At 43.3% G+C, this 25,824-nt stretch overlaps 1 protein-coding gene across 19 annotated transcripts in view; it reads right to left on the bottom strand.

Moving 5' to 3' along the window:
• Nucleotides 1-23,932, bottom strand: part of tcf7l2 (transcription factor 7 like 2) — an 88,444-nt gene extending 64,512 nt beyond the window's left edge. For all 19 annotated transcript variants that reach the window (XM_020652094.3, XM_020652095.3, XM_020652100.3 and 16 more), the window contains exons 1-3: nt 23,448-23,932; nt 23,170-23,236; nt 22,829-22,953 (exon numbers count right to left, since the gene is read on the bottom strand). In XM_020652094.3, the coding sequence (XP_020507750.1) occupies nt 22,829-22,953; nt 23,170-23,236; nt 23,448-23,636 (381 nt within the window). In that variant the 5' untranslated portion in view covers nt 23,637-23,932. The remainder of the gene's footprint in view (nt 1-22,828; nt 22,954-23,169; nt 23,237-23,447) is intronic.
• Between the last annotated feature and the right edge of the window lie 1,892 nt (nt 23,933-25,824).

The following is a 25,824-nucleotide window of genomic DNA, read 5'->3' as shown; positions in this document are numbered from 1 at the left end:
TGGTATCACATGTGGCCAGCAAACAGAAACTGGTTGGTGAAAGCAGACATCAACTTTGCCGAATTTAACAACAATGAAATCATCATGATTAACAAGTTCCTTATTTTTCCTTAAAAGATTTTCAGTTGTAACAGAATATCTTTAAGTACTACCTCGATGGTAACTGGATTTGATGATTAAACCTCAGTCTGTGAGCACACTATTCTTGATTTGTGTCTCATTCTGAAATGCCGTACAATCAAATAAGTATCATTATTAATGTTAGTCGGAAGAGAATACACAGCTCCCTGGAATAGACTAGTTGATTGCCAGGCAAAAGATCCAGGTCCTGGACCTTCCCGGTTGCAGTCTCGTACACACTGACCTACTTAGAGGTGGAACAGGTATACACCTGCAGGCCTAGGTGTGTCTGAGCCCCTTACGCAAGACCAGGGCCAGGGAAGGAGAAGAGGTTGGGAAACCGAAACACCCTCTCCATGCTTACCTTTGTTTGCGGGAACCCAAGGTCTGAGGCGTGGAGGGGAGACTAAAAAAACGTGAACAGCGGCTGAGCTCTGCTGACAGAGGAAAGTAGGCTGATTGCAGCGCCCACATTGTGCTGGAGAGTGCGAGTGTTTGGTGCTGCGCTGGAGGAGAGCTGAACGCTGCCCTTGATGTTGGGTGTCTGGTTTTGTTCTGCGAGAGTTCACTATGAATTAGTTAAATGGTAGACTGGATATAAGAAAAGCCATGAAACATGCCTCAGAGGGAGAGAATGTGTACACTCACAGGCTTCACAGAGACTTCCGATATTCTGAAAACACTACACGCTATCACACAATTCCACCTACGCACATTCATCAATCAGAAACAGCACTATGTGGAAGGCATCACACACACACACACATACCAACAGGCAATTAATCTTCACAAACGCATCATACGCAGCCAACAAACACTATTTTGCACTTACTCACACACCTTCAAGCACTTCAGCCTCCATATTCATGAGGCCTGCTCCCTCAGCATAACTAAAACTTAAGATTCTAAGGGTTTTTAATTTAAATCTCAAATATGGTTTTAGGTCATAGGTTTGTTACCCAATCACCTTGGCTCATTCTTTATCTTTAAGCTATCCTATTTTGGATTCCAAAAGCCTAAACCCAACGTGTCATTGTTGTTGTAAATGATGGTATTTACAGTGATATGCTTGAAGGAGAGAGAAAAGAGAATTCCCACACAGGCAATTACATGCACACTCACACAGTGGGGTACTGCCGCTTTGCCACAGTGGCTTAATGAATAAATAAGTAATAAGGGCTTGGTTATTGGGGCTCATTAAAATGGGAGATGCTTCCATGACAAAAAAAAAAAAAAGACCTGAGGAGGGTCAGGGGAGGCAGCTGTGTGGCCCCTCTGTCCCTCCATAACCTGACTGCATGCCCCCAGTACTCACCTCCAAATCAACTCTGTCAGCGATGCACACACACACACACACACACCACACACACACCACACACACACACACACACACACACACACATTGTGTTCCCACCTTTTTCTGACACAGAAGCAACTTCATGAATACACACACCTGCAAGCGCTGACTCTTAGAATTAAGAAACACACACAAACATACCTCTCTCATGGTTAATTACCACTTAGCTCAATCACATGGTGATCAGTCCATGAGAGCCGCCCTCCTACCCACACACACACACCCTCCTCCTCCTCCTCCTCCTCTTCCTCCTCCTCCCCAACGACACAAACAGCAGCACACATGCCAATTATTGATGAATCTTTAATACAGCGTTTTACAAAGTCTACATCTCATTTCCGACCACTGAGCAGGTGATTACTTCTCAAACAGGACAAGAAATAATAAATGGGGAAAACAGCTTTCGCGTCGCAAAAATCTGCATGCATATTGAGAAAACTGAAATTAGTTTCAGGTAATATCATCGCAGGGTCGAAATAAAGTGGCCCCATCATTTAAAGAAGAACGCAAACTTTTTTTTTTTTTTTTTTTTTTACTCCTCCTGCCTTGCATCAATGGCTAGCTATCTATAAAACCCCCGCACAAAAATCCCACGCCGCGATAACATGTCAATAATGAGCTGAGGCCATCTATTGATCAGCTTAATTTTGCATCTATTAGCTAGGGAACGGCTTGCTCCGGGGGCGAGGGAAGCCAGGCGCTAACACGCACCGACAGGCTGGATGGAGATCATTACAACTGATGTTCACACACACGCTGTGATTGACATGGAGATAAGGCAGGGGAGAGCCCGGGCTCGCACGCCTCCCCGCACACTAAGCTAATGATACACCAAACGTGTGCTTGGTGTGTGTACGGCAGTGTGTGTGTGTGTGTGTGTGTATGATAGAGAGCGTCTATCTAGAAAGAGAGTTGGAGCAGGATTAAAAAAAAATAAGAGAAGAAGAGGAGAAGAAAAGCAGGCCACACGCCTTTGCTAATTGGCACAGTCAGACAGGGAAGCTCATAAAAGAGGGAAAAAGCATTTAGTGGAGCACCTCGGCTTTCTGGATCGCCTTATCGAGTCGGTGTCATTTAAATAGCAATGACTACTCCACAGAAAAGCCCGGCTTTGACCTGGAATGCACAGCATCAGCTGATGCTTCCTTAATTATGAGAGTTTGCATACCAAACTGAGCTGAGGCATTCATTATAAAGATGGTTTGTTTTCCTGTGATTGTATGATTGCAAGAGCTACATGCCCCCTATGTCAACACAGCAACCAAAGAAAGAGCAGAAAGAAGGTGTTGCTTTCTTTTTGAGCATTTCATTTTTTTTTTCCACACTCAAAAGAAAGATGTAAAGTGCAAGGATGGATCCATACAGAGAGAAAACAATATGGTGTAATGCTCTTTTCCTCCTGATAGATTACCTATCCACCAACGCTGCACCATAGGGCCTGACTTTGGCATTGATGCAACCAGCTGCAATATTGGATGCCGCATGTCATTCACACATAGAGGGGAAGAAGAAAAAAAAAAAAAAAGAGACAGGGAAGGGGCCGGGTGCTGGAACTGCACCTCTTACCACACCATCAAAAAAAAAAAGAGAGGACTGAATCTTTGTGTACACCTCTGTATGTGTGTGTTTTTACAGGGGAAGGTTCTGTTTTAAGTCAGATAGGTTCTATGGAGGTGAGGTCAGATGCACACCAAAAAAAAAAAAAACCCTTGGCTACAAACTGTGTGTTTTTGTCAGCTGAGGGATGCAGCGAAGGGATCTAGGGAGCAGCGGGAGGAGGGAAGTGAGGGAGGTGGGGGGAGACGAGAGAGAGAGGAGGAGAGAGGGAAAAAAAAAAAAAAAAGCCCTCAGCCAAGCCATCAAGTTGAACATTGAACTTCACAGTAGTAGCTGCCTTTCTATGCCTCTCCTTTTGATGTTACCTCCAAAGCAAAGGATCAAAGGCTTGGAGTGTGGCGTGGGGAAGTCCCAAGCTCTTAGCCTGCCAGGCTGTGATATATGCAAAAGTCTACGCCAAAAGAGAGAGAGAGTGGGGCAGAGGAAAAAGAGAGTGAGAGCAAAAATAAAAGAGGAAGCTTGCATGGAATGTGGCTAAATAGTATGTTTGGGTCTAATGAATGACAAGAGGATGATGCAATCAGTCGGCTGGTTACAGTATGAAGACGAGAGGGAGAAAGTGCACACACACGAGTTTTAGAGGATGGATTCTCAGAGAAGGCCAAGCTTACAGGCGGAGGGGGGGGTGTGTGTGCTGGCAATGTTTGTTGCCCTCACAACGTCCCCTCCTCACCCCCCCCCCCCCCCCCCCCCCCCCCATTCAACCAGCAACATGGGACAGCCACTCCCCCTCCTCCCCTCCACTTCCACTTCCACCTCACACCAACCCCCAGCGCCTCTCCAACATCAAGGGTTGGAGAGGCTGTGTCGTCTCGACATAAATATACAGAGTGCCGTTAAAGGGAGGACTTCAGTAAACAGTGTGTGCATAGATCCTGGTTGTGTCTCTCTGGAGCACAAACACACACACACACACAACAACAACACACACTCACAACGTGGGCTCAGCTGGGCCAAAGAGGGGAGCAGAGGTGTGCTAAACTTGACAAATCTCTACGAGACAAACACACACACACACACTAAAACGCACACACGCAAACTCACACACCCTTTCCCCAAGGCTGTAGGATTAAGAGGTCCAGCTGGCTGACAGCAAGCCCTTCCTTCCCACGTATCCCGTCGATCTAACTCCCCCCCCCCACCCTACCACCACAGCCCCTCCCACACCCCCAACTACTACCCTCCTAAGGTCTGCCAGCCATCCAGCATGCTGAGCATGCCAGGAGGACACACCTGAATTTGACATCGATCCGCCTCAAGTCCGATTCACCTCAATTTGTCAATTGTGCATTTAAACAACAGAGGGGGGAAAAAAACCCTCCCTCTGAACAGGAAACCAGGATTTTTGGATGAGCATGGAGTCAAAACTTTTGTGGAGCCAGCACACAATAGAAGACTTCCTTTCATCTGCCCCATCAGTGTGGATTATTCATCCATACAGTCCTTGGTCGATGCTACTGGTTGTTTTTTTCACGTTACAGATTCATTTACAGTCCAGATTTTGAGAGATGGAGGAGGAAGCAGGAGAGGATGAAGCGCGTAGGGAGGACTAGAGAAAGTGAGATAGTTGTAGAGAGAGTTTAGATAGAGATCTGCAGAATAGAGTAGGAGGACCACCCCCCCCCCCCCCACCAGACCCCTTTCCCCCCCCCCCCGTCTCAACAGCTGCCAGGTCACTTTACGAATGTCTGCATGAAAATATGCAGCAGGGTGTTGTTCGAGTGTTATATCATTTTGTCGACAGGGAAGTATGTGCATTTAAATGTTCAAGAAAATAAGCATTCGGTATTCCAATATGTGAGATGACTTGTTTGGATAGGAGAGTTTGGATTATGTTACTTGAATGGATATAGCACATTCCGTCTGTTAGCATGCATCGAGGCCTGAAAGGAACGATGATGCAACGAAGAGGCAGTCCAGACAGGAAGATGAACTAAGAGTCTGAATGATACTGGATTTTTGAGTCAGATACCAAAAATAATATCCTTTAAAGAACCCTTAACCTTGAAAAGCCAAAGAGTGGAGAACTAAGAAAATGTTCAATTAAAAATACTTGAATGAGTACAGTTCAAATCTCCTATTTTAGTGGTTAGCTAACTGAGGAGCCTTATTGTTAATGATGTAGGCTATTGAAATGATCAAACCCCACTTGTAACAATTATCAAATTACAATAAAAACAACCATTTGAACTTACAAAACGTGGCATAAGCAGGTGTATATCTAAATGGAGGGGTATATTTATCGGTAGATCCTTGCATTGACTATAAAGAACTTTTTTTTAAAGTTCAAATGGGTTGCAAAATTGACTTTGACTTCCCTTACTATACCCTCCAAAGGAGAGTTTTTATGTTTGTAAAACTGGTTACAGGAATGACAGTTTTTTCCTAAAAAGAGGAGGCTGTGGGAAGTTTGACCGGGGGGATTCCAAAACTACAGCGTCAACTCACTGCATCTTAATCTGTATATTATTAGTATAGCATGCTCACTGCACCTTAATCTGTATATTATAATCCTAAGAATACACTTATTTTGTAGCATTACTTATTTATAGCATTTATTTATATTTATTGCATCCCATTAATCCAGCCATCCAGATATACCTAATAATTCACTTTTTTTGTATACATCTGTACATTTTGTAATTACTGTACATAGCACAGACTCTTGCACTTTCTGCTTATCTGCACTTCTGGTGAGATGCCAAACCTCATTTCGTTACTCTATACTTGTATATGTGTAATGACAATAAAGTTGAATCTCATCTCATCTCATCTCATTTTGAACTAGACTCAGATGTGAGTGACAGGCTAAACATGAAGAGAAGGCAGGTCATGGAGGTCAGGTCAAGTGAAGTTTGGGTGAATATTGGGGTCTCAATTTGAGTGTGATGATCACAATCAGAGGATGCTAAAGCCGTACTTTTGATTGCCTCGCCTCAATTGTTCACTAACGAGAATGGAGAAAAATCCCTCCACTGTGATACCTTCAAATGAGGCAGATCAGTACCACAGATTGGCCTGGGAGGAGTGAAGAAAGAAAAAAATAAATACAGACAAGACTTGGTGTAAGAGAAGAATAAGAATTAGGGAGTGAGAAATGGAGAAGGGAGAGAGCAAGAGAGAGAAGGAAGAGGGGAAAAAAATTCACAATGATGACACGTAAGTGCAAAGAGCGATTAAGGATTTACTTTCAAAAGGACTCCCATTGATCTTTTTTGATAGACCTGCAATAAATCAAACTGGATTGACTCGCATGAGAACCAAGCCTAATCCTTTAGTCAGATCCAGGAGAACTCCAACCAAACCAGCTGTTAATTTAGGCTTTACAAGATAAAGCGGAGAAATCCAACCTGATGTACCCTAGGGCAGAGGCTTACATCATCTCTGTAAAGCAATCAACTTATTGCCAGTTTGGAGAGGTAATCAGAGCACATACTGAGAGAGGGGAGGGAGGGAGGGGAGGGAGTTGCTCGGGGGAGAGAGAGGGGGCTGGAATAAGAGAAAAGGGAGACGGCAGAAGAGGTTAGAGAAAGAACAGAGCGAAGAGAGTAAAAGAACTGAAAATTAAAATTGAGTCCACTTTAAGGAAGTTGTTATGGAAAAGAGAAGACGCACTGACTTCTTCTCTGCATTCAGATCTTCTGCCTGAAAGAATAAAACTTAACTTTGAAACAAACAAAAAAAAAACATGTTTACAAATAGTACATGTCCAATTATCTCAAGAGGGCGATGGATGAAAAGGAGAGGAGCTAGCTAGCAGTGCACAGTAGCTCTCTGGGCTGTCAGCAGGGAGTGGAGGCAGTCTCCAGCACCCCCCCCCCCTCCCCCCCCCCACCCTCATCCACACCACCCTGTAATTTCCCTGCAGGCTGGCCCAGACCTCTTCCCCATCCCCAGTGGCCAGTGCCACCTCAACCGGGTCCTGCCAGCCGCGCTGTGGCTGCACCATAGCGCAACCATAGTAATTAAAATGGATATTTTTGTTTGGGGGAACAAGAGGGATTTTTTTTTTTTTCCAAGCTCTGGGCGGAAGTATTGCAAGACACCATCCAGAGCCCACACTGAGGAAACCATACTGATGTCTTTTTCAGTTGTGTATTCTGTACGTCAACAGGACAATATGGGGGTTTTCGTTCCTCTTCTCAACAGTGTCTGCGACACCATAGTTGAGGATGCACAAGATGAAGCCTGAAAACCACACAAACTCCAACCCCCCCCGCCCCCCCCCTTCCTATGCACACGCTGACACAAAGACTCATTAGCTCGCCATATCCCCCAGTCTTTAATGTCCTGTTTACAACACAAAACAACCAGATCAGGGCTGAAATCCAATCACAGGGCCTTGCAGGGCCCATCACGTCGGCCTCGCAGGAGAGCTGAGGAGAAGCAGGCCTTGTAATCTCTGGACACTGTCCAAGGGAAACCAAACCTCAGGAGTCAAAACAAAACCACACGTAAAACCAGAGTTAAAACAGCAGCCGTTACTCAGCCCATCGTGACCCCGCCAGCACACACACACACTGTGACACACAGACACAAACATGCACACACACCCTTTGGCCCTTGGTTTCACTGTGTGCACACAGGGATCACTCTAACTTCAGCTGGGCTTCTCTCGCATTGCCAAATTGTTTCAGGGTTGGTGACTTTTGGGTTTTGACACAGGCTTGTTCCTGTGTGTGAATACAATCACACTTAGACACACACACACACACACACACACACACACACACACACACAGGGTACATCAATATAAAGGAGACTGCCACTTAAGCTAGACTCACATCAGCCTATGCTATCTTTAGCAGCTGGGCTAAACTGTTAAAACCGCACAACAACCCTCCCCAACCCTCGGAGAAAGCCTCCCCAGACTTCATATACGTAAGACTGCCTGGCTCTTTGGCAGCGGCTGCCCGCTGGCACCTCCCTCCACGGTCGTAAGGTCACACGTTTAATTACACAGAAAGTAGTAATCTCACCAGACAGATGGCAAGCAGGCCGCCTCTCAATTACTTTATGCCCAATTGAATCATTACTGGTGTTATTTTCTAAATGATTGGCGCACAGGAAAGTACCACAAAAACTGGATTTATGCTACAAGTGGGGCGGGGGAGGGTTACGGGGTCGTGGCAGTGTTAGGGCGGAGAGGCAGATGTGCCTCTTGCCAAGCAACTGTGACAGAGATCAAAAAGGCGTGAAGAATACAAGCGCATGACTGTGTTAGCTTTTGGAACAAAAATTGGGAGTTTAATACCATAGTGATCAGTGCCAGACAAAACAGAGCCCTTATTTTTCTCGAAACCAAAACCGGTACAGAACATTAGCCTATGTGGAAACAGTCGGCTCCCGGCAGCCCAGTCGAGGAAACCACAGGACAAGGCCAATTTAAAACGTGAAGGAAGTGTCTGTCTCTTAATAGCGAGCCAAGGAAAAAGAGCAAAGATTTCTTGAGTTTTTTTCCATTCAGAACAACCAGTTTTGTCACTGGGGAGCGTCCCAGAGGGTTGGGTTTTTTTCCTGATAACCTCTGAACAAGCCAGTGTGAGCGACCTCATCTCAGCGTCCACCCCTGTTGATTCCTCACTCATCATTTCTCAGCTCTTCCTGCAAATAGCTTCTGTGAACAATTAGAGGTTGACTTTCCCAGCGTCTGAGACCACAGCATCTCAATCTCTGGCCAGTAGAGCTCAAACTGTCTAGTGGGAGCCAAGAAACAAGATTCCCCTCAAGTTCTGGCCTCAATTTTACTATTTATTCATCATTGACTGTTGGTTAGGCCACTATCTGCCTGTATTTAACACTACCAGATAGCTATATAACAGCACGTTAACTGTGCTGACTGGCCTCATTAATGTCAGGAAAGCAATGCTTTCACTCAGATATTTCAAAAATGTTGACTTAATAACCAAACCCAGTTTTTTGTGTGTAACTGGACAGATATTTTCCAGGTCCAGGCCTGCTCATTTGAGTAACTTGGCAATTTTTTTTCCCAATCATTTATACCTATGTCTGTCAAATCAAACCTCACATGAATGTCACGCGTAAAAACAAAAACTACACTACATCATTTATGTTTGAGTTAAAGTTTGACTTCTAAGAGTAAGAAGACTAACAGGTTGGTTTCCCTGGCTTGCATAACTTCCCAGCCATAAAACAGAGTTGTAGTGAAAAGCATTTGTCCTACCAGTGGCTGTAATACTGGCTGCTTGCCACTAACTGCGAACAGTTGTATTGAGAGGGACGTCCACTGATGTAAAATGATCTGTGGGAGCACATCGAAAACTTCCATGTGTTTTTTTGTTTCTTTCTGGGTTGAGGTCAGGAATTGTAGTGGACTGTAGGCAGCAGCCAGCAGTTGTTCTCCCATGGGGGACGGGAAAGCATCTGGGAAGAAGTGAGCGGGTGGATCAGGAAAAGATGATGACTGGATCTGCTTTTTACAGCAGAGGATTGTCAGATTTTGCACTCAAAATGATCCCAGAGGCAAGTGTAGAGAATGAGAAGAAAGCATCATGGAAGTTCCTCTAGAAGCCTCAGAGGGCTTACAGTAATGGCTCCCAGGCACATTCACCACCCCACTTTCCTGAGGGGTCTGGGGTTTCCTGTTCCACTTTCCAGTTGTGCCCTTGCTCCCCTTGGTAGAGAAGCTGCACTGCTGTTCAAATCTACAGTTTTCACAATACTTTACGTCGACATAAAATCATTAAATAGGAGCAGTTGAAGACATATTTGTTACAAATTGTAATTCCAGTTGTCGGGGTTATCAATGGGACTTTTTCACTTTCAATCAAAGTATTTGTAGAGCATCTTATTCTTTATCTTATTCATAATTCACAAAACATGTGCCGGTAAATACATAGATAACTATTTAAAAACTGAACCAATAATTGCACTTTGCCTCTTCCTGTTACAGTGCTAATCAGCCAAATAAGCCCTTTGGTGTTTGATTCTTGGTAAGTATTAAATTCCAGCTTCTTCAAATTAAAAGCTACATAACAAAACAACAAATCAGCGGAACTATAAGTATTTACAGAAGGTTTAATTGTTATACTTGTAATACTTTTAGCAGAATTTGTTATGCTGTTTTATTAAGCTTAAGCATTTTTAACAGAAGTGTATTCAAGTTTGCTTGATTTAAAAACGTTTGAAACAAAGGCAAGAAAGCTTAAAGTAAAGAGGGGTTCTTTACAAGTTTCACTTTATTCCAGAGAAAAATAACATAAAAGCACAACGCAAGAGTACAGCATGTATGTTCAGTTCACAGAGTGGCTCAGGTAATGCCTGCAAAGGTGAAATATACTGTATGTGTACCAACACGAGTTGAAAGATTGATTCACTGATCAGCATTTCAATTTCATTGATGCAGTGTAAAAACATCAATCCATATTGTTTCCTTGAAGGAGGAGCTTTATTTTGAAATGTTTTGTCAAATCTGCGACACTGGCTCCACCAAAGCAGCAGGTAGATAAAAATCAACTTCACAATGAACACGGGAAAGTCTATATTTTTCTTTCTTTGCAGCATATTCAAGGATTTGTTTGTACGATCATACAGCTTATTGAACCGAGCAGGCCTAGGATCTGGTCTTGTATCAATCACAGGCCCTTAAACTGAACCCAATGAAATCCTATTGTGGCAGACTTTTTTTTGATATCACTTAAGTTTCTGCTAATGTTCAAAGAATTAATACGTTATACTGTGATGGAAACTTTGATTTAAACCCCCTAGCATACAGCATGTTTCAGTCTTAAGCCCCAGCACTGCAGTGAGGCATGCCCATTTGATCCCCTACCGGCAGTGAACTAACTGATGCTGTCTCCCAATGGCCCACACTTCACTGTGGGCCCTGCAGTCTTTCCCCAGCTGCTGTTCGGCAGGCATGGGCTGCAGCTCTGGCACCTGTCTTTGACAAGCCTCAGCATTCACACTGACTCTGGTTTCCTGAGGCCCGTTGCCTGGCAGTCAGGTGACAAATGCTAACTCACACTATGCCTCGGACACAGACGGACGAAAAAAAACACACTTACTACACACTGCAATCCAATTCTGCTGAACCGAGAGGCACTCAAGTATGATCCTAACCACTTAAAAAGCATCGGCATCATAGTGAGAGAGGTCTTACTATCTGGTGTGTCTCTGTCTGATAGCATAGCCCTGCCCAGAGTCAGGCTGTGGCTTGGAGCAGTAAACCAAAGCTTACCTCAACGCCTCTCACCAGCCCCTCCACGCTCTAACCACTGTTTTTGCATACCGCTTGGCTTGTGTAACCGTTGAGTGGTTTTGCTCAAGCGAGACAATGGCTGTGTAACAGACTAAGCAGAGCGAAGCCATCCAATGTCAAATGGTTCCAAGAGTTGATAAACACAGGTCTGACCACGCTAGACAAGAAAAACCAAAGGAATCAAGTTGAACTAGCTAAAGAGGTTACTTGATATTTTAAGGTATTATATATTGCCCCAGGTGGAGGCTGCTATTGTTCTGTTAGAGGGATTTCTCAGGTGATCCTGTCAAGGTACTTTACTTACAGCTTTGTCTACTCACAGTAAACATCAGACAGTAAATACAACTTAATTGAAAACTCGAACAAGTTCACAGAGAGGTCAATCTCAGTGAATTCGACCATCAACATCAACACAAATGCTGTGTCAATATTTAACTTTTATATGCAGCTGCTCTTTTAAACCACTCACTTTGACACTTTTGTCAAGACACGACTTGATGGATTCACACTCAAAAAAGAAATGAGGTAATGACTTTTAAGTTCGTTAACTACTCGGACTTGCTACATCATGGACGCAACTGTGGCATATGAAAAAAGCCGGCATTTAACTTTCAGGATGGAGGTGCTGACAGGAGCTGATTGAGCTCTCAGTACTGCGAAGCGTCCTGGTACTCACTCTGCAGGCCAGCAGACCACAGCCACGTTTCTCCACCTCATTTGCAAAGCAATCCTGCTTCCCTCCCACTCAATGCCCTCAGTGCATCTTTTTGTCATTTCCCTGTCTAGGCTCCATTTGTTTGTCCACTGAGATGGCAAAGGAGGGAGACGTGGAACCAGGTCTCGAGGAGACTTCTCTGGAGCCAAAAAAAAAGCAACTTCACATGCTGGGGAAAAAAAAAAAAAAAAATGAAACAACCACTGAGCCAACACACACATTCACCTCTCCCCCGCCTGACTAATGTGCCCTGACACTCGTACATCACCCGTAAATTGGCCAAATGAATTAACCACGGCCCCTGCTTAGCTTTACGGGCTTTAAATGGATTTTCTCCTCTCCAGGTCTGCCCAATAATTGCATTTATCCATCTTGTTGAAGCCAGGTTTACACACTCCTAAAGATCATGCCAATCCCCGGATGCATTTTCCGCTCTGGTGGCAAGAGAGTGAGAGATTTGTCATTGGATCATAACAGGTAATTCAAACAACAATTAGCTCCACGACTCCGCCGTATGTCAATGTCTGGCTCCTTGTTGGACAGGACCTTGGCTGGAGCGATGACGTGCCTTCTGTCTCCTCATCTGTCTGGATATCTCCTCGCTACCTTTCTCTTATGTCTGAGTGAGATAAATCAAGCCTTGTATTACTCTTTATCTATCATCCTAGCCTGCAGGTTAAAACAGCAAACGCCCTCAGTAGAGGAAAGTAGTGGCTATAAGTCTTGCACTATTCCATCGTTCACATTCAGTTGGAGAGCAGAGGCAGGGCTGTGAACACCGGCATCAGTGGGGGTCATCTGTGCACTTGTGAATGTTTGAACAGAAGTGCATTAGACACTGGGGGGGGCCCAGAGGACAATTCAGCTATGTAAACATGCAGCAACTTCCTTCCCTCAGCTCCTCCAGGCCCTGCACAGAGACAAGCCACTGTTTAAACAGTGCACACAGCATTCCTGTGCCTGGGCCCCGGCCAGCTGCTGCATCCTCACTGCAGGCCTGCCCGGCCGCCGGAGCAGAGACAGATACAGGCCTTACAACAGCCAGGGTCATCCTCGACACACACAAAGGGCTTTTATAGACATGCAAAACTGGACTCTTCTGACAGAAAGTCTCCAAAGCGCAATGCTGACTACTACGCCGGCTGCCAAAGTCCAAGCTAACCTCCCACGGAAAGAAAGATTAGCTATTGAGGAGTCTGAAATCACCACGTCGCCAATGGATCCATCCTGAAATCTTAAGCGCTTGACGCCACAGTGATGACAAAGCTGGAAATTTATCTTTATTGATTTTTCAAATATGCAAAGCGTGGTGGCCAATAAAGATAAATGGGGGCAGTAAAGACAGATAAAGAGTGTCCTGGTTCTAAAGGGCATCGTGACGTTTTCCACATGACACAAAGGCCATCTTCGCTTAGCTGTGCCAGTCTCTTAGCTTAACTTTCATTATGACTAAACAGGTTTCATTTCCAGTTAATGTCTGAAATTGACCTTCCATGCCAAAAATTTACATCAAGTTAAATAAAGTCTGTTTGACATTGAATTTCAAAGATCATAATCCGTTAACCACAGGCCACAGTTGAGACGTGAACATTTCCAACTGTAGGTGTAAAAACAAGTGATACAATGTCAAAGGCCAGGAAATCCTTGCATGTCTATTCAGACAAACTTGGGGGTTTGTGTTGGTCATTTTGGAAGAGTTGTTCCACTTCGGCATACTCCAAACAAAATAAGAAATGTAATCTCACATTCCAACAGCTTTTAGAAGGGATGGCTTCGGGGGAAGATGCTGGAATAAGACTTGTGTCTCACTTTGGGTCAAGAAGCTGAAGTAGATAAATCCAAATGGAGTAAAAAAAAAAAACAACTCCCGAGAGCATTCTCCTGCTAAAAAAATAAAAAAAAAGGTGTAAGATCACGTATGGGAATATGTGCAGCATGAATTCCCATTGAATATTTTCCAGGTCTAAACATGTTGTTTCTTACACCAGGTTTTATTATAGGAGTGGCTGCAACCATTACTTCCCTAAATCAGTCACGCTGAACACCATGTCTGTATAAAATAATAAAATAATAAAAAGAGTCCTTATTTCAATGAAATAGTCAGGGAAACTAGATTTGCATTGCTCTCCACTTTGACAGTCCCATGACAGTCAGCTTAGTGCCTTCGTCTGTCTCTCTGCCTGTCATTTCATCCCTTCTGGCAGGACACTGAAGGCCACTCACTCATCTCACCTCGGAACACTTGTCCAAATAAGTCACTCCATTCACTCTGACCCCTAGAGGGAGGGAGGCCATTGACATTTCGCTCTGTGAGTCAATTTGCTCACTGTTGGATTTGACCCGGAACACTTTGGATGCTCCTCATATTATACATTTTCAGCGCTATGCATATTGAAAGTCCTTTTAAAAAAATATTTATTTAGGGTAAAGACAATTAAAAGACATATATTTGAAAGCAAAATGTGTTTAATTTTTCAGTACTGAGTCTCCTTAATTAATGTTTCTATTATAGCAAATGTGTTTAAAATTTCGCACAACCAATCATGTTGCTTGAAGCTGCATTTTTGGGGCAAAATAAACACTCCATTACCTACACAATGGCTGGCAAATGAATGCTGACGTGCTACGCATAGGCCATGTGTGGATGTGACAAGCTGTTCACATGAAATGTTATCTCGAGCAGTACACAAGTTGACAGCTGTCTCTTTACAAGAGTCGCATTATTATTGTGTTTAAATAGGTTTCTAACAGCTGGTTAAAGAGCTAACATGGGAATTTACTCTTAATCTGTTTTCCATTGGAATTGGTTCATCAGCTAGAGGGGGGAAAAAAACAAGAGGAATCTAACGCTGTTCCACACAGCTCGCCAGTCAGTGTAAAGGGGTTACATCTTATTAGCCTTGTGCATTTTTGAGTAATCTCGCCAACATTTTTTTTTTTTTTTTCCTCGAAATCCTACCATAATCCGCAGATTAGTAGATGAATTTATTTCTGCCTTGCTCTCTTAAACCTTCCTCACCTTTTGCAGGCGGTTATGAATCCAGCACCTTTAACGGCAAACAAGCAGACGATCACCTCATTAGTGGACTCACTTCACTTCTCAAACACACACACACACACACACACACACACACAATCACACACAGCCCTTGGAGCTTATCCTGCTACAATTAAAAGTTTAATTAGTAGATTAAAAATACATTGACTGGAGTTTTATCACCTAAACTCCTCTATTATGTGTTTAGCACACACAAAGTGCCTCCTTCCCATCAGAGCCATTTTGAACAGATTATCTGCATGCAGACGTTCCCTTGACTACTTGAAGACTGGAGATACAAACTAGCGGAAACAAGCTGCGAAAAACACCATCTGCAAAAAAATATCGTATGTAGCTCAACTAATTTAGATACTGCACAAAGTGTGATAGTATGTACCGTGAATTGAAAATCATGTAACAGGAATTATAATATTGCAGCATGTAGGGGCTGAAAACGTCAACAAGATGAGGGGAAATACAATTGTGTTTATCAGTGAGATAGTTTCCCACCATTGCCTTCTCATTATTATTGTATCAGTGGCATAACATATATGGAATTAACTGCATTTTAAAAAGGTATTAGCATGAATGAAATTCTTCTTCTGTGGTACGTTCCAGAGCATTCTACCACATCCATAAAAGGCTGGTGTACCACAGGTGTTCACTGCACACTGGCACAGCTAGTCATTATCTAGCCCAACATGATCATTAAGAGCTGTGATGGCAGTGTGGCACCTCCTCCCTGCATGCACACACACACACACACACACACACACACACACACACACACACACACACACACACAAGCCTGAAAAAGAAAAAAAACCTGTGCTGGAGAATCAAGCACTGCTATCAGTTGTTGTAAAAAAAAAGGGGTGAGAGGGGAAGCTCCTTCCTCAACGAAAAAGCATGTCAGCGGCGGTGCACTTTGACCCTTCCCAAACCCACTCCACAATCCAAACAGAAGGTCAACACCGCCAGGATTCCTCCAGCGTCACAGCGGGCGGCCCTCTCACACAGAGCTTTAGCGGCTGATTTTATTTTTATTTTTTTTAAATGCTGATTAAACCCAGAAGCGCAGAAAGCAATGTGGAAAAAGGGGGTCGGCGAAAAAGTTGCCTGCTCCAATCTGTCTTCAATCCCTGCTGGGTTTTATTTTATGTTTCTTTTCTTTCTTTCTTTTTTTTTTTTTTTAAACGGGAAGATAAATGTGAAGCCTAGGGGCACCATTGTTTGGACATCTAACCAGGAACTGTCGCTGCTCTCATTGCCCCGGCATTAACAGCAATTATGCGCTCTATTCAGACGGCTTTTGTGCGTCCGACCCCCTGCCCTCCCCTCACTCTCGCGCCGTCCCCCCCCCCTCCACACACACACACACACACACACACACATTTCCCTGCACACATTTCCCGCTTCTCTTTGCCCCCTCCCAAGCCCGTGTTTCCCCTCCCACTCCGCTACTGGTGAACTCATTTGGCTACTGGAGCACTCTGGTCCCATTATGAATGAACTTACAGAAATATGCACATTCAGGCAAGGAAAATACAGGAGGGGGGGAAGAAATGCACATACCAGAGGCATTTCTAGTGCGATACCTGAGCTCTAACAATTCTACACATTTCAGTTTACTATAGTTATAGAATAGTTATGATGCGCATTTACAGCTACACAGGACGACATACTTTCGAAACACTTCAACCTGGCACTGTGTTGCTTGTGAATTACAGTTTCAGGGGTTTGTGATTAAGACACTTTGTAAAAAATACCAACTCGAGCTAATCTTTAAACTAGCTTACTTGAACCATAACATTGATGTACGATATTCCCATAACCTTTTCTTTTCAGCTGAGAGCAGAAACAGTGAAAACTCTGTACTTCTAAAAGCTCCAGGAAAGTTCACTGTCCTGGATGGAAAGTGAGATAAAGCCTCGAGTTCTACCAACAGACACTATTAAAAGTGTCTTGTCCTGTTTTTGTACTTTTTAACAGGGATGAACAGATTCGCTTTGCACTGTCCTACCACGATATACAAAAAGAGAGAAAGGAAACAGAGACAGTCAAAAAATAAAAACAATAAATAACAGATCCTGCGCATTTTCCTGCTCTTGTTTTGAAATTCAAGGGAATGTCAAATGTAATGGATGGGAAAAAGTAAATAAATATAATGCAACCTGCTCTGTGTATTGTTACAAGTTTAAATTTTGTCTGCATGCACGCACACACAATAATTTAATTTCCATGTTTGAGGGAGCCCCAAGCCCTGTGGGCCAGGAGCAGAGCCAGCCTATATTTAACAGATGACAAAAGTTGCATTCCAGATGTACAGTACTATCTTTGTGTCAAGCTCTATAGAAATGCATGGGAGAAAAGAGGGAGCAAAAGGGGGGGGGGGGGGGGGGGGTGCTGCTTGGAGAGTGTGATGGTGGTTGTGTTTGGGGGGGGGTGGTAGTGGGGAAGAAGGGGTTACACTGGGGGGCTGTGAGGGGGCACTAGTGCACAGCTGCTAAACTAATGCCTTTTTTCTCTATGCTCAGGCACAGAAAAGTAGAGTGTGGTGGCTCACTGACAGAAACAGGAGGTGAAAATGAATTCATCCATTCTGATAATATTTGCACAAAAAGGAGAAGAAGAAAAAACATCCAGTCCGTGCTAATTAGTAACAGGCATAATCTGCTACATTGAAGTCAAAATTAGGCATCAGATTAGCTGTTATTACATTAAAAACAATTAAGTCAATGATTTAATTAAGAAAAGGTTCCGCACCAAACCAAGCTTGACTGCAGCTGAATTTAAGCTACACCCAAACCCAGCTCGCAGCACCACCAGGGATCCACTACTGGCTTTGCACTAGTTAAAAATCTGATAAGAAACACACTCACAAACTGACAGGTTTTTTTTGTTTTGTTTTGTTTTGTTTTTTTTTTTGCTTGTGTGATGTTTCAAGCAGAGTGACAGATAGATGAGCTCTTACAATGCTCAGCCTGCCAACATCATCAGCATTAGACAATTATGCCTTGCTAGCTACGAGAATATATATTGTTTCTTTCGTGGTAAATATTTACAGCGCAAATCTTTTCCATTCATTCACCAGGCACCAACAAAACCTTACTGTACTCCTTCTGCCCTTCTTTCTGAGTCCCCACCACCACCACCACTACCCCCCACCACCACCACCCCTACATCTGCGATTCATTGACTTTACAATTTACCACATGTCGAGATGGGAGAGGTCGAGCCTCCATCTGAATCACAGCACAAATATGCGAGTGATTTATTGTTTTAAAAACCCCGGGCCGATTTAGTGCAACTCCACTTTTCCTGAGCATTACTCCTATTGGCAGACCATGAACAATTACAGTTTGGACTAATTAAGCTCAGAGAATGTGCTGCGCACCGCTAATGTCTAGCAGGCCCCAATTTTAGTTTAATGGTGCCAAACTTTGCTCCCCCCCACCACCACCCTCCCTCCCCTTTCTCTAACTTAACTCCTCAAATCCAAAGCAGATTGTGCTTTTTATGACTGTTTATTGAGTCGAGGAAAAATAAGGACCTTTTCTTTCCCCTCTCTCCTCGCATAGGATGAGAGGAGCAGCAGAGAGCGAGAGAGAGAGAGAGAGAGAGAGAGAGAGGAAGAGAAGGAGCACATAAAGGAGTAGTGGGAGGGAGAGCGAGAGCGGGAGCCGCTTCCGCCATACTTTGTAAACAAAAGTGATTTGCAAGACAAAAGGAGCGCAACCTTCCGACTAAATTCAGAGTGCATTTTGCGGCTAGGGGCACAAATTGTGGCCGCGTCGTGCCACCAAACCCCCTGTGGACACCAATTAGGCCCTATTAACATGTAAAGCCAATTTGATAAGGTGTGGGCCCTATCCCTTAAATCCGCATTAAAATCTTTCCTCTTGTCACAGCCAAAAAATCCATTTACAGCAGCCAAACACACATAATCCATATGATATACCATTGTTATGCTTATGCTGCTGCCATGTTAAGGGAAGATACTGTCTGTCTGTGTCAATTATAACAGATAAGGCCGGAGCAATGTGTGCACGTGAGCACAAAGGCAGCAATGTTGCATTCACTTACTGCATGTTCATTACAATAATCTGAGCAGAAAATCCTCCATTATTTCTCCCTAATATAAAGAACCAGAGAGGAGGAAGTCAGCCCACATTGAAGGGGGATTTATTTCTTCCAAAAGGTGAATCTGCGGCAACATGAGCAATCCTGGAAGCGAAACAAAGAGGGGAAAAAGGGGAGAAAAGCTATTGTTTCAACCACACAAAGCCTTTCCACCGTCTTGTAGTGGAATCGCCACGGGTCTGGGAGCGTCTTTTTTTTTTTTTGTGTGTGCTCTAAACACAGCAGTTGATGCTCGGTGTCCTCCCCCCCCCCCCCCCCCCCACACACACACTGCCCCCCTTACTTTCTAGCTCTTTTTTAAACTAGTTGTAATTATACGTCGAAACTCAAAACCTCCGCCAAAAGTCTCCAGGCTTGGAGAATTATGGGGCCAGGGGTGGCGTCAAATATCTTAACATTCATAAGTCCGAGAGGCAGTAAATAAAGCCAGTGGATTTACGGCCCTGCAGCCCCCAATGCAGGAGAGCCGGCCGCCCAGATCCTGCTCTCCCTCCCTGAGCCTCTGCGGTCTCTTAGACCTGTTGAGGTGTGATGTTAGCCCACAGCACCGGAGTTAACCCGCCGCCTTTTTTCACAAGACCTGTGTAAGCAGCGGCAGGAAACAAAAGGTAGACGCAGAGAGGAAAGGGAGATAGAGAAAGCAGGAGGGAGCGAAAAGGATGGAAAAGCAAGGGTGAACTGGGCAGGCCACTTCTTCAATTGGACCTCCACCCAGTGATCCAGCAGGAACCTTGTGTGAGGTTTAGGGAGGAGGAGAGGAAGCAGGAGGAGGACGAGAGGAGGAGAGGAAGGCTTTTGAAAGCCCGGGCACAACATCATGTCAAATTGCTAAATGATGCTAAACTGTGAGTCTCCTTGGACTAAGGTGGTAGGAAAAACAAATTGTCACTGATTATAGCTCCCAGAGGTCAAACAAATTATGTAAACCACCACATGCAGGATTGTTTTCCCTTTCCAAAGCATGTTAAAACAGAAATTAAGGAAAGGAAGCAGAGCGTCAAAATAGATCAGGATTAGTGCCAAATGACAGACAGAAAAACCTAAATTCTTATAATTTATCTTTTTAACAAAATGCTCATATTAGTGCTTTACAGAAATAAAAAAAATCTCATTTAAATAATAACATCTAAAAATGTAAATACAAAATTCAAAGGCCCCCGACTTTTTAAACTGAAATCCTAAAAATAAAAGCAGAGCATCGCCCAAACCAAGAGGAGCAGACGAAGAAGAAAAGGGAACGCAGCGAGAATCAAAGGGCTCAAAGACAGAGAAAAGAACTCATCGCAATTATACCAGCAGTCATAGTCAGCGCCTCACATGACATGTTAGGGAGCAGGACAGCTAATCAATGTCCAGGTGAATTATTTATGCCAGCTTTAAGTCTAATACATTTATATTACAGCGACCGCTCACTTCAAAGCTCTAATGGCTGGACACACAGGGCGCTGCAGACAGTGGGGGCCGAGGCTCACCGCGAGCCGAAAAAACCGTGTTCCTCTACAGTCGCTGCTCAGGTAGATCTGTGAACTAAGGTGCAATAAATGTAGTCTTCTAATTTGCTAAAGAGGCCAAACATGATAAGGTGTTTGTAAGATTTGTTTCATGACTTCTATATCTGGTTTGCAAGAAATCAATGTCCAGTAAAATCAAAAAAAAAAAAAAAAAGAACATTTGTGTTGTATTTTCTATGAAGGATCTTTGCTTTTGTGAGTTATTACATATTGTTCTTCAGGTGAGGAACTACAAGGGCAAAGGGCAACACGGTCTCGCCGCAGCATCCTCCAGCCATGCTCCAAAATTGACTGCTTTTCCTACCTGCTGCATAAGCACAATGAACTGAGCGCTTCACGGACTGCAACAGAACACAACGCTGCGATAACCACAAAGACAACTACAAACCTCCCTTGCCTCCGAAACAAGGAAGTGCCTCAGCTCAAATCATGTGTGTTGTTGTCAATGCGTGTTTGTGTCAGCGCTTATGAGAATAATGAGTGACTAATTCCAAATAGCAGCCAGTAGTGTTAACAAGGCCGGCTGACTAAGAGGGAAAGAATGGCAAAATGTTCTCATATGAGCATATGCTGGGAATGATCAAATCTGTTCAGCCATAAAAACACACACACAAAAACACACACACAAACACACAAACAAACACACACACACAAACAAGTAACGAGAGAATTGTGTAAGCAGCAAAAAATATTTTGAGGTGAAACGCCGGCTGATCATGTGGAACTCATCAGCAAAAATTGTGTCAAACACAAAACAAGGCATTATGTGTCAGGTGTGCGTTTATTTAACAAACAAAAAAAACTCAGGTGACAAATATCAGTTTCGTTACTGAGAGCTGAGGTGGAGGTGGTGGTGGGGTGGAGGGGGTCACATTTCCTAATGCCTGGTCTTTGCCTTAGCCTTGTAAAATGAGATGACAGGTCCTAAAGTGCAGACTTGTAATTGCAACCGTTTAAAATAGGGGGGCACAAAAAAAAAAACACCCGTGGTTTGAGAAAATTATTCCGCTTAAGGATTGCACGTTGCCCAGTGGGACTAGCGAGGTGCTGAGCAAATGAGTAAGTGTGCATAATTATAGCGCGGCTGATTGTGTCTAAATAACATGAATTTATTTATAAATACGGGGTTTACAAAGCACATGCCTTTTTATATTAAAAAAAAAAAAAAAGGGGGCAGTGGTTTCCTCATTAGAAACAAATGTGGTGCACATGCAGAGCACACAAGTGTTGCACAATCATAACCTCTCAATAACTCACATTTGTTGAATTAAATTAATCAATTAAAAAAAAAAAAAAAAAAAGCAATGGTAATGTGTACGGAAAAAAACAGATGCAGAAAACAGATTTTTATTTTTTAATGCATGCACCTTTAGCCTAATGCCTCTACACGTTTTGACACATGCAAATCACTTTGACGAGCTCATTTGCATATTGATTTTATTTGTGTGTGTTTTTACATTGCTTTGCACGGCGTGCAGCGTGTCAGGGAGTCAGTGTGAAGGTCTGAATGCTCATGCAGCTCGAGTTAGAAGAAGAAAAAAAAAAAAAAAAGGGCATGTTTGATGAGGCTGTGCAAACACGAGCCAAGTGCATAATTCAGTGGGTTTTAAAAGAACACAGAATACAGCAGGAACCCGCACGTTAATTAACGTTACAATTACGATAAGAGTAATTACAACGATATTACTACATTTGAAAATGTTGTGCATTTTATTTTGAAAGTTTTAAGAATGGAAAATAAAAGTTCAAAAACTCAGATGCACGTTCAGATTTTTTTTTCAAATATAACTATCATTTTTCCTAGTCCTAGGGCTTAGCACTGTTAGCATGTTAGCTGCCGTCCGCACACACACACACACACACACACACACACACACACTCACACACACTCACACACACACACACACACACACACAGGCTGCAGGCGGACATGCATGCCATTGTACTGTACACTTCATGAGCAGTTGCAAAACTTGGCTCTACATTTTTTTTATCGGCTTCTCTTTCTGGGTGACAACTCTCCGTGTCTGTGTGTGTGTGTGAGTGTGTGTGTGTGTGTGTGTGTGTGTGTGTGTGTGCACATACAGTGGTAAATAAATGAACTTACTGTGCGTGCTGTTGGAGAAAGTGATCCATTGGGAAGGTAGGGGCTTGTGAGATCGGGGATCATTATAAATGGATAGCCCGGGTACGGTGGGCTCTTGAACAGCCCTCCATCTTGCCTTTTCGCAGCTAACATGGCGGGGGGGAGGGGGGGGGGGAAAGAAGAAAAACTTTTTTTTAATAAAGTGGCCTTGAGAAGTTTTATTTATTTCCCCTCCACATTTTATGCATTTAGAGAGGAGTTAAAGCGGAAGGGATATCCCTCCGCCGGGCACATGTAATGTCACGGTGCAGGGAAGAAAAAAAAAATCAAACAGAGAGAGGAAGAATAAAGCAGAAACTCACCCTCCTCTAAACTTTCTCTTGTTTTGTCTCTGAAAGTTTCAGATCTAGGCGGAGGCCGTCTTTCCGCCTTGAAATGCAATGAAACACAAGGGATTGCGTTAAAGTTAACACAGCGGGCGATGTGGGGGAGACAGTTAACTTTTTCTTTTTTCCAAGTGTTAACATGTCACAAATGTAAAAGGCCTCTTAACTTTACTTTTTAAAAAACAAAAAACAAAAACAAAACAAACAAACAGCTCTGATCGATGCCCCCGCTTTTTTTTCTATGCGCAACTTACCTCTGAGTCCGACGAGCTGTTTTGATTCGTTTCCGACTCGTTTACGAGAGAAGATTTGACATCGGCTAAATCCCTTTCTGCCGACGAGTTCTCCGAAATTTTCTCTTCCTGCTCCCCTTCGTCTTTGAAGGAAATCATTTCATCGTTTGCACCCAGATCGTCCCCTCCACCGCCGTTGAGTTGCGGCATTTTTCCCGTGCAGAAATTTTCTTTTTTTTTTTGTTTTGTTGAAGAAGGGGGGCAAAAAAACACGAAGTTTTTAAACCCTTGATCTCGGGGATCTAGAAAGTCCGAGTGTTAAGTTTGGGGGGTTTCTGTATTGGCGTTTTCCAAAGCTCTGGCCGGTTGGTAGAAAACTCAAAAAAAGAAGGGAATCTTGGCAGAAAAAGGGAGCCGGAGAAGGAGCCGAGCCGCTCGGATTGAGTGAGTTGAAGTTGGTCGGAGTGGTTTTCAGTTCAAAGGCGGCGCTGATTGACAGATAGAGAGGGATGGAAATAGAGAGAGTCTGGATTCAGGATTATTGACAGGGAGAAACACACAAGAAACTAATGAGATTCAAACAGGGAGGGACTTGAAGTGACGTTTTCATAAATAGGAGGAAAAAAAAAAGGGAGAGAGGGGGGGGAGCGAGAGAGAGAGAGAGAGAGACAGGGAGAGAGAGAGAGAGCAGGCGGAGGACTGCGGTGAAAAAGCATGTGAGGAGGGAAAGAGGCAGTTTGGGAGCAGGACAGTGATGGTAAAATAGGAGGAAGATAGGAAGTTGCTAGAAAATGTGGATTAAACGCACACATGGGCGGTCTCCTGGTGGAAAGAAAAAAAAAAAAAAGGAGGCACTTCCTGAGGCTCTTTGACTCCACCAGTCTGTCACACTGGGGCCAAATTAAGTGAACACTCCAGCTTAAATTAAAGTTTGTATTTTATTTCAACGTATCCTTCACATTAAGGCTCAATAACCTACTTTTCTTTCTCTTTTTTTTTTTTTTTTGCTTACTAAATACCAGAGGCCAATCAAAGCAGAATAAAAGCATTTTACTCCAAGCTTGTTTTCCAATTTTATCTGCTTTGTCAGTTCCTTTAGATCTATTTTTCATTGTATTAGATAATGTTTCCTCAGATCTATTTTTTGGGACGGAGGGTGTTATTGCATCCTGCTTTTTCTTGACAGGTGTGATGTCCTGTGGGACTAACCTGAATTCCTCACTGGCAGCACAGACTGCTTTTATAATTTTTTTTTTTTTCTTTAATTTTTTTTTTATCTTCTCCCTCAGCAGACAGACTGGACACAAATAACTGATGCAGATTTGGATGCTCTATTTCTGTGCTTCTTATAGAAATGCTGGTCGCCTAAACAAAGACATACAGAACATAATGTGCACTGCAGGTGATCACAGTTTTAAGAGGTAGAATTCAACCAAAATAAAATACTCAGGCTAAATAAAAGATATTCCCTTGAAGTATATGTCTAAAAAAAGGCCTTTTTTGCTCTTTGCCTACTTTTGTTAATTTTATGTGAATAACAGTTATTATAAGAGGTTAATAGGCATTTCTAAGAGGGCTGTTTACTTTATGAATTACTAAAGATTAAAAAGGAAGAAAATATATTAGAAAAGGAGAAAATGCAAAATAGTGAATCATTTCCTTTAAGTTAAAAAAAAAGAACACAAAATAATAATACACAAAAGCCTGCCGTTTCCATCTGAAATGTAAAGAAGCAATAAGGGGGAAGACCTGCATGAGTGTGTGTGTGTGTGTGTGTGTGTGTGTGTGTGTGCGCGTGTGTGTGCGTGTGTGTGTGTGTGTGTGTGTGTATTTGTCATGATGAGCTCAGCACCCCTCATTCAGTCCCCCTTATCTCATCAGCTCAGGAAATGCACTTTCTATCACAGACGATATTTGATGCAGGAATCACAAAATCAACAATGAATATGAGATGTACAACAACGAGTGAACGGAGCTGAAACACACACACACACACACACACACACACACACACACACACACACACGCAGGTGACACTTACACTGTGTTGCAACACGGCTGGCTCCTTTCACACAAAATAAATCAGTGTAAGATCAAACGGAGACGCAGAATAGCTGATTAAAAAATATTGTTTCATGTCATCGTGCGGTTAGATGCATAAAACCAAATATTATGACAGTAATTCATCTGTTTCTGCTCTTGTCAGGCAGCAGTGATGAGGAATTATGTGCACAGTGTAAAAAGCTTGTGAAGCTGCATACAGACGCATCTACACCAGGCAGCACCATGAAAGCAGACTATTCCGCTGCATGATCACTGATGTGCTTTATCTGGATGAGGTGAGAGCAGTGTGTGTGTGTGTGTGTGTGTGTGTGTGTGTGTGTGTGTGTGTGTGTGT

This window comes from Labrus bergylta, chromosome 21 (assembly GCF_963930695.1).
Source record: "Labrus bergylta chromosome 21, fLabBer1.1, whole genome shotgun sequence".
In the NCBI taxonomy this organism is placed as follows: domain Eukaryota; kingdom Metazoa; phylum Chordata; class Actinopteri; order Labriformes; family Labridae; genus Labrus; species Labrus bergylta.
This window is presented reverse-complemented; position numbering and strand designations above follow the sequence as displayed.